We start from the raw sequence: 14115 nt of genomic DNA, 5'->3' as shown, positions 1-14115 counted from the left end.
AGGTCTAAATCAGCCCCAGAGCTGATGTAGAGCTCTGAGGTGTCTCCCTGAGCTCCCGAGGTGCCATGGACACAGGGGCAGCTTCTCCCCGGGCGTGATGTGGAGGGGGCCGATTTGCAGGGCCAGCAGCCCCAGAGCATCACTGCCCTCACACCAAACTACGTGGCCCATCTGTGGCTTCACAGCAGAGCTGGGCTAAGCAGGGCTGCAGAGATGGGTGCTGCCTTAATTAATCCTGGATGGTATTCCCTGCCCAGGCACTGCCTAATTGCCTGGGTGAGGCCACCACGGGGTGGGAGCCCATGGCAGGGTGCCCGCCACTAAGCTGGTCCTGTGTGTGCGTGTGGGGATGTTCATGGCCACGAGAGGGACAGGGACACGCAGGGCCCCCACGGCGGGGCTCCGGGGGCCGCGCAAGGCCGCGCGTTGCCATGGCGACAGCGCCAGGGCCCCCTCCCGCCTCCCGGCCGCGCTGCCCCGCCAGCCGCGCGCGCCCCGCCCCCTAGCGGCGGCCGCCGCACTCCCCCCGCGCCGCCGCCCCGCGTGGGCGCTCGTCCTCCGCCTTCCCTGCCTCCATCCCTCCCTCCCGGCCTGCCTCCTGCCCGCCCGCACGGCACGGCCCGGCATCCCGCCTCCCGCGTCCCCCCGCCCCTCACCTCCGGAGCACTCCGCCCAGCAGGGAGGCGTTGAGGCACTCGGGCGGCGACAGGCGTCTCTGTACTTCCGCCACCGTGACCTTGTACTTGGAGGTGGAGCTGAGCAGCGAGAGGCGGCCCGGCACCGAGCAGAAGACCTCGTTGGGGTTCACCACCCCGCCGAAGAGCGCGTCCTTGTTGATGGGGATGGAGGAGACGGCGTTGTTGTTAGACTTGGAGAGGGACACGGGGCCTGCAGGGAGGGAGGAGCAGGGAGGTGAGGGTGAGGAGCGGGCGGGGAGCCGGGGAGGGAGGGGGAAGCAGCCGAGCCGCTCTCTGCGGCCAGCCCCGGCCCCGCACCGCCTGTGGGGCAGCGGGGATGCAGCGGGGGCACCCCTCCCCTTTCTCGTCGGGAGGCGCAGGGGGAGAGCCGGACATCCCTCGACCCGCAGCGGGGAAATTGAAAAGACCCCGCAGCCCCTGTCGGGCGCCGAGGCCGCCGGGTGCCGCACGCCGGTACCGCCGTGTCGGGCGAGCAGTGCCCGGGCAGCGGCGCAGGATGTGGGGCAAGCCCGGGGCCCCGCCAGCGCACAAATTTAGACGTGGAAAACCCGTAACGCGGCGGAGGACCGGCACAAATACAGCTCGGTCCCTGCCCGGCGGCGGCCGGCGGGGAGGTGCCGGGCCATGGCACCGTTCGGTGCCTCGGGTCCCGGCCGCCTTCCCTTTCTCCTCTGCCTTAGCCCGCTCCGCTTGGCGGGCGCAGTCCAACCAAGCAGGGGGCTCCCTCCGTTTTGGATAGATCACTTGTGACATTAATAGCTCTGGGAAGGCTAATAGATACAACAGGAGTTAAACGAACTCTTGAGATTACTAATAAAAGAGCCAATTATCATGTCGACTTGGAAAGAGCATCTCTTAAGATTTATCCCTTGCACATCTAATTTGACGTGACAAAGGCTTTACAGGCGGGGGGTGGGGGGGTATGAAACTTCAGGTTCGCTGGCTGTACAGCAATTAGGGTTAGAGAGGAGAGTGCCTCTGCTCAGCACCTCTCTCCTGTGGTGGCCTGGGTACCCGAATTCCAGCTGGCCACACAGCCATAGCACCCCTCAGAGCAGGCAGGAACTAGCTGCGCCTTCCACCCTGCCGGTTTTACTCCAACAACGTCTTCACTACACAGCATCCAAACCCAAACCCCATCACTTTCCACCAAGAACCCGCTTTGCAAAATGCCCTGTTCCACCTATCTCAATCCTTCGATTGTCCAAAGAACGACGGGAAATGAAAATCGAGTGAAAATTTGCAATAAATATATAGCACGATTTGGGTTCCAGCTTCCAAGCAATTCAATTCCAAGTGAAGCAAACGCAAAAAAGCCAACGAAAACCAAACCACCCTAACTACCGACAGACATCAGTTTCCAGAAACTCGCCCCTTGTTCTCCACCAGTCCACCTCATGACCGGCGTGATTTAAATAAGAAAACCCGAAGGAGGGGGAACAACGATTTCACATTCACAGCTCTAGTTTACCAACAACGATTCAAGCCCTCCGCTCAGCCAGATGCATGGGGCAAACCATGAAACTCAATTGTTCGCTAATGCACTAAAAGACCGGCTCGGATTTTCTAGATCATCTGCTAACATTTTTCTCGTTAACGACAATAATAATTAAAATACCCGGCAAACGTGGCCATTTAAGAGGGCGGATTTCAACCCACATCGCCCGTTTTTCTTTGCTTCCAACCTTTCTCGGCCAACAGAACATGCCAGAGAAGGAGCCCAGGGCCGGGGGGTTGGAGGGGAGAGGGGGGAGGCCGGGTAAGTCCTCCCAGCGAGCAGTCCCCAGCCTGTGACGACATGTTTGGTATGCGCAAGGAAACAGCTTACCTTTCTTAATTACAGTTTGATCTGGGATGTTAATACCGGGGTCTTCTACGTGCTGCAACAAAAGGAACAGGCAGGGATGTCAGTGCACAACCACAACAAAAGGCAGGGAGAGCCGAGGTGGGATGGGGTGAAGGAGAAGTTTTGTGCTCCCCCCATTCCTGGTCACGGTGTAGGGAGGGAAACAACAGATCCTGCACGGAAAGGGGTGAGGGGGAGAAGGGAGGAAGAATATTTGGGAGAGGTTTCCTTTATCGAGAGGAATCCTGCATCCCTCCCAGCTCTTTCCCCGATCCCCAAGAAAAAATACAATAAACCACTCACACCCCCGGGGCTCGAGTGGCCTTAAGCTTCTGACTGCTCCCTCCTCCCGTCCCTTCCCTCCTCCCCGGGAAGCAGCCCCGGCCCGGCCCAACCCTTCCCCGGGGCCGCTGCGCCCGCTCCCTCTCCCGCGCCCGCGGGAGGGAAAGCACAAAGGAGCGCGGAGCGGCGCGGGGCCGGGGGGCCCACGCACCCCGGGCTCCCCCACTATTGTCCCCTCGCAGGTTCCGCGGTCGCGCCTACAGCTGGGGTTCGCGCGGCGGAGTCACGACGTGATTAGAAAGTCAAATGAAATCATGTTTTCTAATTCCAAAAACTGACAAGCAATATAATGTCTGGCTGTGTTTACAAATTAACACCAGTGCTGCTGAGATAGAAGATTTCGCAATCGTTACAAAACCCAGGCATTACCATTTAAAAAACTATTACTTCCTTCTCTAGTCTTTGTCCAACAATAATACTGATTCTAACATTTTCCATTCTGTCTTGGATTTATGCTCCTGTTAATTGTGCCTGATCTCAATGATTCCGGGTGGATGGTACTAAGTTGCTTTATTACAGGTTTTATTATACTCAATGCTCTCATTTGTAACTTGCCTAAAGTGCTTCTGGATTTAAGTATAATTAAATTGAGAAATGTTCAGAAATGACTACTGCTGCAGTTCTTGTGTTTTAACTATATGGGGAAATATGATCCCTTTATGCATGCACCCTAAACCCATAAAGTAAATGTAGTGTGGCATAATACTTTTATTTGTGTTATTTCTACACATATTCTGTACAGGGAGGACTGTTAAGTTTAAAATCCCACAGAGATATTTACGATTAAATAATTTTCACCATCTACTTGACTTTCTTAAATATTAAGCAGTCATTTTTATTAAAGGTTAACTGTTGCAGCAACGGAAAAAATCCAAAATTATCCTCACCACTCAGATTTCTGTAACGGATTTTTTTTTTTTTTAACCAGATAAAGTACACCTAAAAGATGCACCCTCTTATTTTATACTCTCCTTCATGAAGCCTGCTGATTCAGCCTTACAGAGAAAAAAAAAATTACTAGACTGGCTCAAGGATTTAAACCAGATGGCATTTGGTTTTCACAAAGTATAGCAATGCTATTGATTCATAGATCTGAAGAGGAGGCTTCCTGAATCAGCCCACTGCCATAGAGCACAACTGAGGAAAGGGAGAATTCAAGAGAACATTTTAAGTCATGTTTTCCTACAGCAATCAGGGGCTTGCAGTCAACAAATTAGTTTATTCATACGATTGCCTCCATGTTATTTTATATCAAATTTAAAGAGTCGACCTGCATTTAACAGATCCAAATTGCTTACTAAATCCTCCACTTTGAAAAACGTATGCGTTTATTGCAAAACTGCTAAACACAACCAGCAATTTTCTGTGGCTAATTTAGCCAGATGAGTGCTGTAATAAATTCACTATTTTCTCTGAGTATAATTTACAAAAGATTTCAAAATGACCCCCAAAAATAGGTAAGTTCATCTGAATATTATCCTTGCAACACGAAACTGTACTCATTAAACTGTCAGCAAATATATTGTTGTAATATTTGATCCTGTAATTTGGGATGGCATTTCGGCAAAAATCACATCCAGATACCACAGTTCCCTCCTCCTCTTTCCTCCTGCAAGTCGAGCAGCTTCAGTCCCTCAGCATGAGCTCTGTGGGCTTTAATAAATTTATTGCCATGTTCTAATTCCATTTTCAGGGGGAAACCCAGAAAGATGAACTTTGATCACGACCTATCATGTTGCATAAGGCCACTTTCCTAACTGAACAATAGCCCTGGCTTGCTTTGTAAGTAGCCTGTGCACTAATGTCATGCTTAATTAGAAATCATTTTTAAAGTCTGTACTCATCGATAATAGAATTAGGTTCCCCCAAATAATGCATCCTCCAATAGGCTCCCAACATTTGATTTAATATAGGGTGTAGCAGGTCTGACTCAAATTCGATAACCTATAGGTAATGATTTATGAGGTCATCCCTTTGCACCGCTACTAAAAGAAGGCGGCAGCATTTTAGTATACCTCTTCCCTGATTTGTCAATTAATTCCTTTAGAGAAGAGGATCTGCCCATACCCTCTTATAACTTTGGATGTGGTTATTACATATGCCAATCCTGTAATCATGGGAAACCAATTTTTCCTTCTTAGGCCACTTTTAGCCACTTCCCCACCACCCCCCCTTTAAATTTGTGAGATCTCGTTAAATGTCCTCACAGGCATTTCAGACTCGTGTCTTTCCCAAGGCAGTAAGAAATCCCCAAATGCACGGCCCTGTGGTAATATTATATATTCTTCCAATCGTAACAGCTTATTGTCATTGAGAAGGAAAGATATTGTTAACGCTGACAGTAATTTGATTTATTTATATTTTAGTGGGCAAGTTAGCGGGGAGACGTCGCTCAGGGACGAGCTGCGAGAACCTTTTGTTCTAGGTGGGGGCTTCACTCTTCCCTGGGGGACGGGGAGGGGGGAGTTCTCTTCTTCCCTTCCTCCTATTTTTTTTTGGGAGGGGGAGGCAGGGGGTTCCCCTCGCTCCCTCCCTCTCCCCCGCGATGTTGAGCTCCCGCGGTAAGAGGGACGAGTGGGCGACCCCTTGGCTTACCGGCACGTCCTCGATGGCGTGGGGGATGGAGTGGAGGGGCAGGTCGGCCAGCCCCGAGCCCAGCCCGTGCGGGGCGTGCAGCAGGTCGTCGTGCCGCCGGTAGTCCCTGCGCGGGTCGAGCCCCGAGAGCTGGTGGGGCAAACCCCGGTGCGTGTGGAGCAGCCCCGTCTCCTGGCTCTGCCTCTGTCCCGGCCATCCTGGGTGCTGGGGCTGTGGCTGGGCATGGAGGGGGTTGAGGCTGTACGGGTCGTTCACGTGGGAGTAGGGGTCCTGAGACTGGGGGTAGATGGGCTGGTAAGGGGGGGGGAAGTAAGGGGGCTGGAAGTCGGCGTTGGGGGTGTGGGATAGCGGTGGGGCGCTGGTGTAGGGAGACTGACCCACGGTCCCCAACTGGGGTAACCGGGCTGTCCCGTTGCTGGTACTGTCGTGGCGCTCCTGAGATGGGGAACGGGAGCCGGGGTGAGGGGGGGGGAGGGGGGGGAGGGTTGGGGGGTGGAGGGTGCAAAGGAGGGGGAGGAGGGGGAGGGGAAAGGAGAAAAGAAAAACAAAGATAATATCAAACCGATTTTCCTCAAAATCGCCTTGAAAATTTCATCTATAGGGCAATGAGGGGCAAATCATCGTCTCCGAGGCGGAGAAAAGCAGATCTGGAGATCTATCTGCCTCTGATTTCCCTTCCCAAATAATTAATAGGCAGTCTCGGTTTTTAAAAAACCAATAACGGCAATAATGATAACAGTAATAATAGCAATAATTATAACAGGACAGCTTATAATAATTAATAAAACATTGCGACGATACAGCGTGGATTCACAACAGATCGTGCCCCGTCATTTCAGGAGCAGGTATCTCCCACAAATAAAAAGAATGATTCACAAGCGAGCATTATTGAAATAATAATTCTGCCACAACCCAAAATCCTTCCTCTGGCCCTTAACAGAACCGAGATAAATACTGTCGCTGACATTACCGATCGCGTCCCAAGAAAACCCTGGAAAATCCAAATCCACTGCCATTTTGTTACCAGAAAACGCCGAAATAGGCTCCAAACAAACCGGTAGTTCCCCCTTAGAGTTTTAGAAATGTTTCGGGGAGAAAGCACTGCCATGGTCCCCCACCTACGGGGAGAGCCGAACCCCGAGTGCCCGGCTCCCCAGCTTGTGATTCGGGAGCGGAGCGGAGCGGGCAGCGGCGGCTCAGCCGCCGGGAAAGCGGAGGAATGCGGCAGGCGGCCGGGGGAAGCGCCGCCGCCCCGACGGGCAAGCGGCGCCGAAATAAGCCCGGGCGCTTCGGCACGGCTCTGCCGGCTCTGGAGACCGGGCAGAGGAGCCCACATGAACGTCTGTGGCAAAAGGAATGGCCTCCACGGAGGAGGATTCGAAGGAAAGAACCACGGTCCCGAAGCAGAGAAACGAGAAAGTGAAAATACTACGTTTGCAGGTGGCAAGGTTAAGGAATCGAAGCGGTAAGGTCCAAGCAAAGCCTTTTGCAGTTCGCTCGAAGCAGACCAAAGGAAAAAAAAAAAGGGAGGGGGGAGGGGGAGGGAAGAAAAGAAAAATAAAGAGAGAAAGGGCAAAATGTAAACCACCGAATTTATAAAAATGAAGGGAAGGAAAAAAAGCCCTCTCCGGAAAGCTGGGTGTGAAACCCCCACTGCCACCGCCGACAACAATAGCAACACCCAGAGCGCACCGAACCCCCTCCGAGAGAAACGTGAAGCAACTCACCATAGCCGAAAAACTGTGCACTAACATCTGCGAAGAGTCGGGGGTTACAAGTCAAGGCAGAAAAAATAACAAAAAGGCAGAGGAAAGGGACCGGCGAAGCGCGCAGCCCCCGGCGGAGCCCCGCGGGTGCGGGCGCGGCGCGGGCGCGGAGGGAGCGCGGCCGGAGCCCGGCGCTAGGCGCGGGCGGCAGGACCGGGGCGCCGGGGCTGCTCCTGCACCGCGGGCGCGCCACGATAATCCATCAGAACTTGCACCGATCTCTGCTGCCCTTCATCGGGTGTTCCCAAGGCGAGCTCTCTATCCTGGCGCGGTGTGAGGAGTCAAAGTTGGTTGCTTTTTCTTTTTTTTTTTTTTGTTTTGTTTTGGTTTTTTTGTTGTTTGTTTGGCGCTTTTTTTCCTTTTTTTTTTTTTTTTTAGCTTGTGTGTGTTTGTTTCTTAATCCTTTTTTTTCCTCTGACTCTTTCTTTTTCTCCTTTGACTTAGCTGCTGCTTCACTTGAGCTCCTAATAACAGATCTGCTGCCTTCCTGGAGACTCCTAATAGCAGATATTCATGACTATTAATATTACACGAACACTTAATAAGGGAAGAATGGCTGGAAATCGAGCGTGAAGCGAGAAGGCAACTCAAGGCAGAGCCTGTTCTAAATGACGTCCATTGAATGAAGAATCAGTGTATCTAATCAGAGATGGGGGAGAGGGAGAGGGAGAGAGAGACAAAAAGGGAGAGAGAGGGAGCTGGAGAGAGAGAGGGGGCACATGCTGCTGCGTCTGACGAATCACAGGAAAGGGGCAACATTTTAAAAGGTTGCAGGGCATGCAAAAGTGAAAGAGAAAGAGATCCTGAGAGAGGGAGAGGGTGGGAGCCAGGAGGGGGGTGCAGAAAGGGGGGGGGGGGGTGGGGAGGGAGTAGGAGAGACGGGCAGAAGGAGAGAGGGGAGGGGGCGCGGGATCCCCCCCCCCATCCTTCCTCACCTTCCCTTCGCTTCCCGTCCCTTCCCCCCAGCTGCCGCCTCCCCATGTCCCCAGCCCCGCAGTCCTTCGCGGGCGCACCTCGGGCTGCGGCTGCTGCGCGTAGCCGGCCTCAAAGCCTAGGGAGAAGAGCGGCTGCTCGCTTCCCGCTTGGTTCTTGCTGCCCTCGGCCGCACCGCCGCCGCCTTTGCGCGGGGTGGGCTCCGCGGTACCGCCCGCCGCCGCCCCGTCCATGCCTCGACGGCGCCCCGCCGAGGGGCTCCCCTCGCCTCTGCCCCCGCGGCGGCCGCCCCGCGCCGCCGAGCAGGCTCGCCTCCGCGCCCCACGTCCCGGAAACCGGCTGGGAAAGTTTTTTTGGGTGTCTCCCCCTCTGGGTGTCAGCCCTCCTCCTCCTCCTCCTCCTCTTCCTCCGGTTGGAGCCCAGCGCAGAGACCAGCGGGCGCCCGGGGCGGGGGGGGCTGGGGAGCCCAAGGAGCATCCGCCGGGCTCCCCGCGGCCCCCCTCTCGAAGGATCCGGGAAGAGACGGAGGAAAAAGGCAGGAGGCAGCAAGGCGGGGAGGGAAGGAGGGCGGGAGGGACGCGGGGGGGGAGCGGGAGCTGGGAAAAGAGGCAAGGCGAGCGCTTCTCCCGGCCCAGACAAGCCGGGGCTCCGGCGCAACCCGTCGGACTGGCTGTGCAACTCCCAAACAACTCCCTTAAAACAGGCACCGCTCCGCTCGCCGCCGCCGCTGCCCCGCCGCAGCCGCCGCGCCGCCGGCGCCCGGCCCCACGCTCCGCCCGCCCGCCCCGACCCCCCGGCGCTCCAGCCGCCCCGGGCTCTGAGCGCGACTGCCCGGGCTTTTATACCTTTTTTCTAGGTTTATCTTTGTTTTTCTATCTTTCTTTTTTTTTTTTTTTTTAATCTTTCATTCCTTTTTCTTTTTTTTTTTTTTTTAATTCTAAGGCACGTTCTACCCCCGGAGGGGGACAGCTACCCTCTTTTCCATCCTCTCTTAAAAGTGTTCTCGCACCCTCTCCCGAGGTAAACACGGAGAGCCAACCCCAGACGTACGCACACAATCCGGCCGGTTCACGGAGCGGCTGCTGCTCCCTCCGTGTTTGGTAACACCTCGGTGCGAAGTCCCATTAACGCAAGGCAACAAAAGCCATTTGCGATGAAATCCACACGCTCGCACGTGTGCAAACTGGAAGACCGGTCCTGAGGGGAGGGAGGGGGAAGAGGCACGCTTTCCACCCGAAATGCAGCTGAGGAGTGTCTTTTTTTCCGGGTTGAAAAAAAAATTAAAAATCCAAAACACAAAAAAACCCAACTCAGCCAACTAAAAAAAAAAAAAAAATTAAAAAAACACTACACAATCCACAAACCCCAACACCCGACACCTCATTCATAGAAATCAAGCACCGGCCAACGAGAGGATCTATAGCTCAGCTCCCGCATCGGGAGACAGCTTCATCCCAAACTCATGGATCAGGGACTAGATCACCAAATCACTTAGTCGGCGCTGAGCCTGCCGAGTCCTCGGTCCCTTCCCTAAACTACAGCATCGCCCAAAACAGCGTCAGGGTCGGATGGGAGAGTGCCCCTTTCGACCCAAAGATGCATGTCGGCAAGGCTCCGCCGAGGCTGAGGGGATCTTCCCGCGTGGGTCACGACCAAATAACAGCGTTCACTTGCAAAGTAGAGTCTTTTATTGCGCGGTTTGAACCCACTGCACAGGCAACTTTTTCGAAACGGGTGACAATAGTATTCGTTGTTTTGAGACTAGGCATGGGTCCTGGGCATGGCTCTTCTTTTTCCTCTTCTTCTCCTTTTTGTCAGATTAAAAGACACTCGCCTCTTTGTAAAAATATGGATGCACATACAGGCACAGAGAGAGATGCACGCACACAATCTGTGCTGAACGGCTCCAAAACCGAATGAGGTGGATTTTATTTATTTTTTCCCAAGCGGTTAAATTACTATGTCTCAAACCCGTGGGAATGTGGCCCTGAAAATTAGGAGGCTGGGGGAACACTGCTCCCAAAACCCGTGATTTCATTTAGGCAGTTGACCCCTGTAAATTTGTGCAGCTCGGTATAATGAACCCGCAGATATATCGAAAAGGCTGCATTTAAGCGTCGGTCCTGAGCCAATTTATTTGGATGCCTCGGGTACCTAGAGTGCAAGAATAATTCTCTTCCCTTTGTCTCTTGGCCCTCTCATTCATTTATCTGTCCATTCATTCAGCCAGCCGCCTATCCATCCATCTATCCATCCATCCATATGGATGAGTGTAGCATCCTACAAGAGCCTTATCTACAGAAGATCTACCTATAGACCAGGCTGCTTCTGGATCCTGTTTGCCTTTCCTCATACACTTCCGACAAAGCCGTGTTTCCACAAGCCCCGAAGTTCCTGGGGAAGGACCCCAGCCCCTCTCCGGCTGCAGGACCGCAAGGAAGCCTGACGACGGAGCAGAAGTTTTCCTAAACGAAATTGAGAGACGGAGGGATGCTGAAGGCTCCCGCTTGTAGCTGCGGGGCCGGGGCTCTGCCCGGACCCGGGGGAAGCGCTTACCTCACATTCCTCATACTTGATATTATCCGTCAGTTTCCAAAGCATTTTCATGGATTGGCGCGCGAGAGAGGATTTGGTTCTCCCTGCCTTGCCTCTCCCTACGGTGGCGGTGCCGGGCGGCGTGGGGAGCGCGGCTGGCGGAGGCTCGGCAGCGCTCCCGTCCGCGCTCGGAGATCTCCCTCTAATGGTGGAAACTTTTCCCTTTTCCAGCTCTTTACCCACAGTCTAATCGCCTCATTAGCATATCAACAACAGCCCAATTGCTCGCCAGCACAACAACCTGCAGCGATGGACACAGGTAGAAGGGACCCACGAGCAAGAAAAAAAAAAAATAAAGACAAAAAAAGATTTCTTCGACTTGCCGAGCCCCGGCGCGGGGGGGCAGTGGGCCCTGCCTGTCTGCCTGCGGGCCGCTGCTAGCCCTCGTGCCTCTGCCTGCCAGCGGGGAGGAAAGTGACCAGTGAAATCAAAGAGGCTCCCATCCGATCCACAGAAAGTTTGGGGCTAGCCATAAAGCCACCCCATTGGATTTATCTCTCCCCCTACCCACTTTTTTTTCCTTTTTTTTTTTTTTTTTTTTTTTTTTTACACTGAGGTTAAAGCAAGCAAAGCGAGGAAAAACGAGATTCTTGTCCTGCTCGAACGAGGTTATTGTCTGCAGAGGCTTCTCTTGCCCTCTGGATTTGGTCTTTTTTTTTTTTTTTTTTTTTTTTGAGGATATTTTAAAAGCTTCTTTGCTTCGCAAACTACTTTTTTTTTTTTTTTTTTTTCTTCTCGGCTATTTGTCTTCAAAAAAAAAAAACACCACCCAAACAAATCCAACATTATCTCCCAAATAGAAGTGGGCGAACGGTAAATTGACTGTAGCAGGAGCCAAAGTCTTTGGCAAGCACTTGAGCAAAAGGACAAAACAATGACCACAATGAAACTTTGGTACTTTCTTAGGTGGAGCGCTTCGTTTGCTTAACAATGTGCTGCTAAGGGATCACTCAGGCTGCCCTCCTGGGGGGCTTGCTTCTCTCTTCTCCACCCTTCTCTTTTATTTCCCCGGTTGCCCAGCCTTGATACATCCACCGCAAGGCTTCGTTTTTCCCGTTTTTCTTCTTTTTTTTTTTTTTTTCTTTTTTCCATCTCTGAGTGATCATTCGCTTCACCGAAGGGCAAGGCATTCGCTCTCCGCGGGGCTGGCGTGTCGGGCCTGGCGCAGCTCGCCTCGCTAGCCGTGTCCCCAGGCGTCCCCAGAAGCCGGGCATCCCCACGGCTGCCCGTGCACCTGGCTGCCCTGCTGCTCACCGAAACTTCCTTTTGCCGACGGCAAAACCAGCCTCCTCGGCCTGGAAGACCCTCCCGGGGCCACCCTCCCCCCCGCCCTCGACGTCGGAGGAAAATTTACTGCCTCCAGGAGCAAATGGCCCCTGCACTCCGATGGGGAGCCGCAGAGGGCCCTCGGGGGCCCGGCCCACGTGTCGCCACGCCGAGAAGGGTGGCAAAGCCCCCGGGCTCCCGGGACTGCTCCTTCACAAACACAAACATCCATGTCCCCTAAACGGAATTTTTTTTTTTCTTTCCCCTTCCCCCTCCTCCACCATACTCCCACCCCCGATGCTCTTTTTCACCAGCGCTTTTGTCTACCACTGGCAGGAGAGTAAATTGTTGTTTTTACTCCCATTGAGGTTCAAATGGAGCTGGCAGATTAAGCCTAGTTAATGCCCCGGGGGGGTGCTGGAGATGAGAAAAAGAGGAGGGAAGGGGGTTGACGAAGGGGCCCATGGCCCCTTAGCGCCGTCCTGTCTGAAGCGGGGCGGTCGGGAAAGCCTGCCACCCGGGACAGCCTCCCAGCTGCGGCTGCTAGGGACTCCCGTGGGCCAAAGGCCTGACTCTTTTGCCTTCTCTTCCCGGGCCGGTGGACCGCAGGGCTGCGAGGGGAAGGGGCGGTTTTCCCGACAGATCCGCACGGGGCAGCGGGAGGCGATTCCCGCGGCCCGGCCCCTCCGGCCAGGCGGGGCGATGGGGGGGCCGCAGCGCCAGGGAGAAGGGGCAAGGAAGGCCGGGGTGTAAGGAAAAGTCGGGAATAGATTTCAAGGCAGATAACCCGTAAATACGATTGCGCAAGAATTGATTTCAGTGAAATAAAAGAAAAATCTTCTTTTTACAGCTTTTTCGCACCGGTAGGATAAAAAGACGTTAGCTGATGTACAAATAATTTAAATAACTTTTGTTTACTTATTTTGCCCCCTCACCCTTTTTTTTTTTTTTTAAGATGACTTGGTGCTACCCTAAAGAAATAAAAAAAATAAATAAGGTAGTCTAAGGAAAGACTTAGTCGAGAGATTCTAAAAGTTGGGAGCAGAAAAAGAAACCAGGCTCCCATATGAAACAGGACTGTCCTGGGAAAGAAATAAATTCTTTAAAAGTCCTTTTCTCTAAGAAAATCCCGTGTGCTTGAACAGGACGATGCATCTTCCCTTTCACTAGCCGGCAATCTGCGGTCATCCGGCCCGAGCAGACGGGCATCAGGGCGCTCCAGGGTTTTTCAAGAGTCTCCCCGTTCGTGAGTCTCCGTAACTCCACACGTGTAGCCTCGTCCGTGGTGTCTGCGGGTCCCCTCGGGTCCGTGGGGCCGGCAGAGGCCCCGGCGGGCCGCGTGTTCCCCGCCTGGCCTCTTTCACCGGTGGGCTCTGCTTTTCCCTTCAGCTCATCCCGAGGGAGTGCTTTCCACTCCCAGGCAGGGTCATTTTTCCATGGGACAGGCTGGGGTGGGAGCTCGTGGAGAGGTTTCAGCTCCCGCGGCGCGTCCCCGATGCGCGCCAGGTCACGCCGCGGCTGCGGGCCCTGCCCCGCGTGGGGTCCCGCCGCGTCCCGTGGGCAGCCCCAGGGCCCCGCGGCGGGCAGGCCGCCGCTGGCCCCGGGCACAGGGACGCCGGGGGGGCACACGCCGCTCTCGGCCGGCCCACGTTGCCGGGGTCGTGTCACCCGCGCCGGCGGCGGCGGAGCAGCCCTCGCCCCTGTAGACCCCAGTCCGCCGCTCTCTACCTGTTGCAGCCGGGCCTCACGAGTGGCCGCGGGCGGCTCCAGCACCGAGGGCCTCGAAACACCCAACCTCAACGTCAGGCTCGCCCCCAACTCCCTCCGGGCCCGTCACCTTTCTCGCTCCTGCCCAGCCTCCCGTCCCAAAGTAACAATAAACCCCCCCAGGGCAGAGGGTCACCTTACCTGCCAGTCCCCCATCTTGGCAAGGATAGACATCCTGGCTGCGGGCTCCGAGTCCCCAGGTCCCTGCTGGTCATGGACTGCGAGGGCAAGCCACTCGCCTGGGACGCCTGTGGGTAAATCCTCCCCTTACCTGAGCCGGGACTCTCTCACCTGGCCATAAAGAGCT

General features: G+C 54.5%; 1 protein-coding gene across 4 annotated transcripts in view; it reads right to left on the bottom strand.

The window, feature by feature from the left end:
* TFAP2A (transcription factor AP-2 alpha) overlaps positions 1 to 14115 on the bottom strand; it is a 19992-nt gene extending 5877 nt beyond the window's left edge. The window contains exons 1-4 of one of the 4 annotated variants that reach the window (XM_050970290.1): positions 13950 to 14115; positions 5482 to 5916; positions 2527 to 2578; positions 657 to 888 (exon numbers count right to left, since the gene is read on the bottom strand). In XM_050970290.1, coding sequence (XP_050826247.1) covers positions 657 to 888; positions 2527 to 2578; positions 5482 to 5916; positions 13950 to 13982 — 752 coding nt within the window. In that variant the 5' untranslated portion in view covers positions 13983 to 14115. Of the gene's footprint in view, positions 1 to 656; positions 889 to 2526; positions 2579 to 5481; positions 5917 to 7208; positions 7374 to 8260; positions 8444 to 10736; positions 11069 to 13949 lie in introns of those variants that run through there. The other 3 variants (XM_030230957.2, XM_030230968.2, XM_030230964.2) reach the window with 3 other exon arrangements.

This window comes from Serinus canaria, chromosome 2, assembly GCF_022539315.1.
Source record: "Serinus canaria isolate serCan28SL12 chromosome 2, serCan2020, whole genome shotgun sequence".
NCBI classification, from domain to species: Eukaryota; Metazoa; Chordata; class Aves; order Passeriformes; family Fringillidae; genus Serinus; species Serinus canaria.
This window is presented reverse-complemented; position numbering and strand designations above follow the sequence as displayed.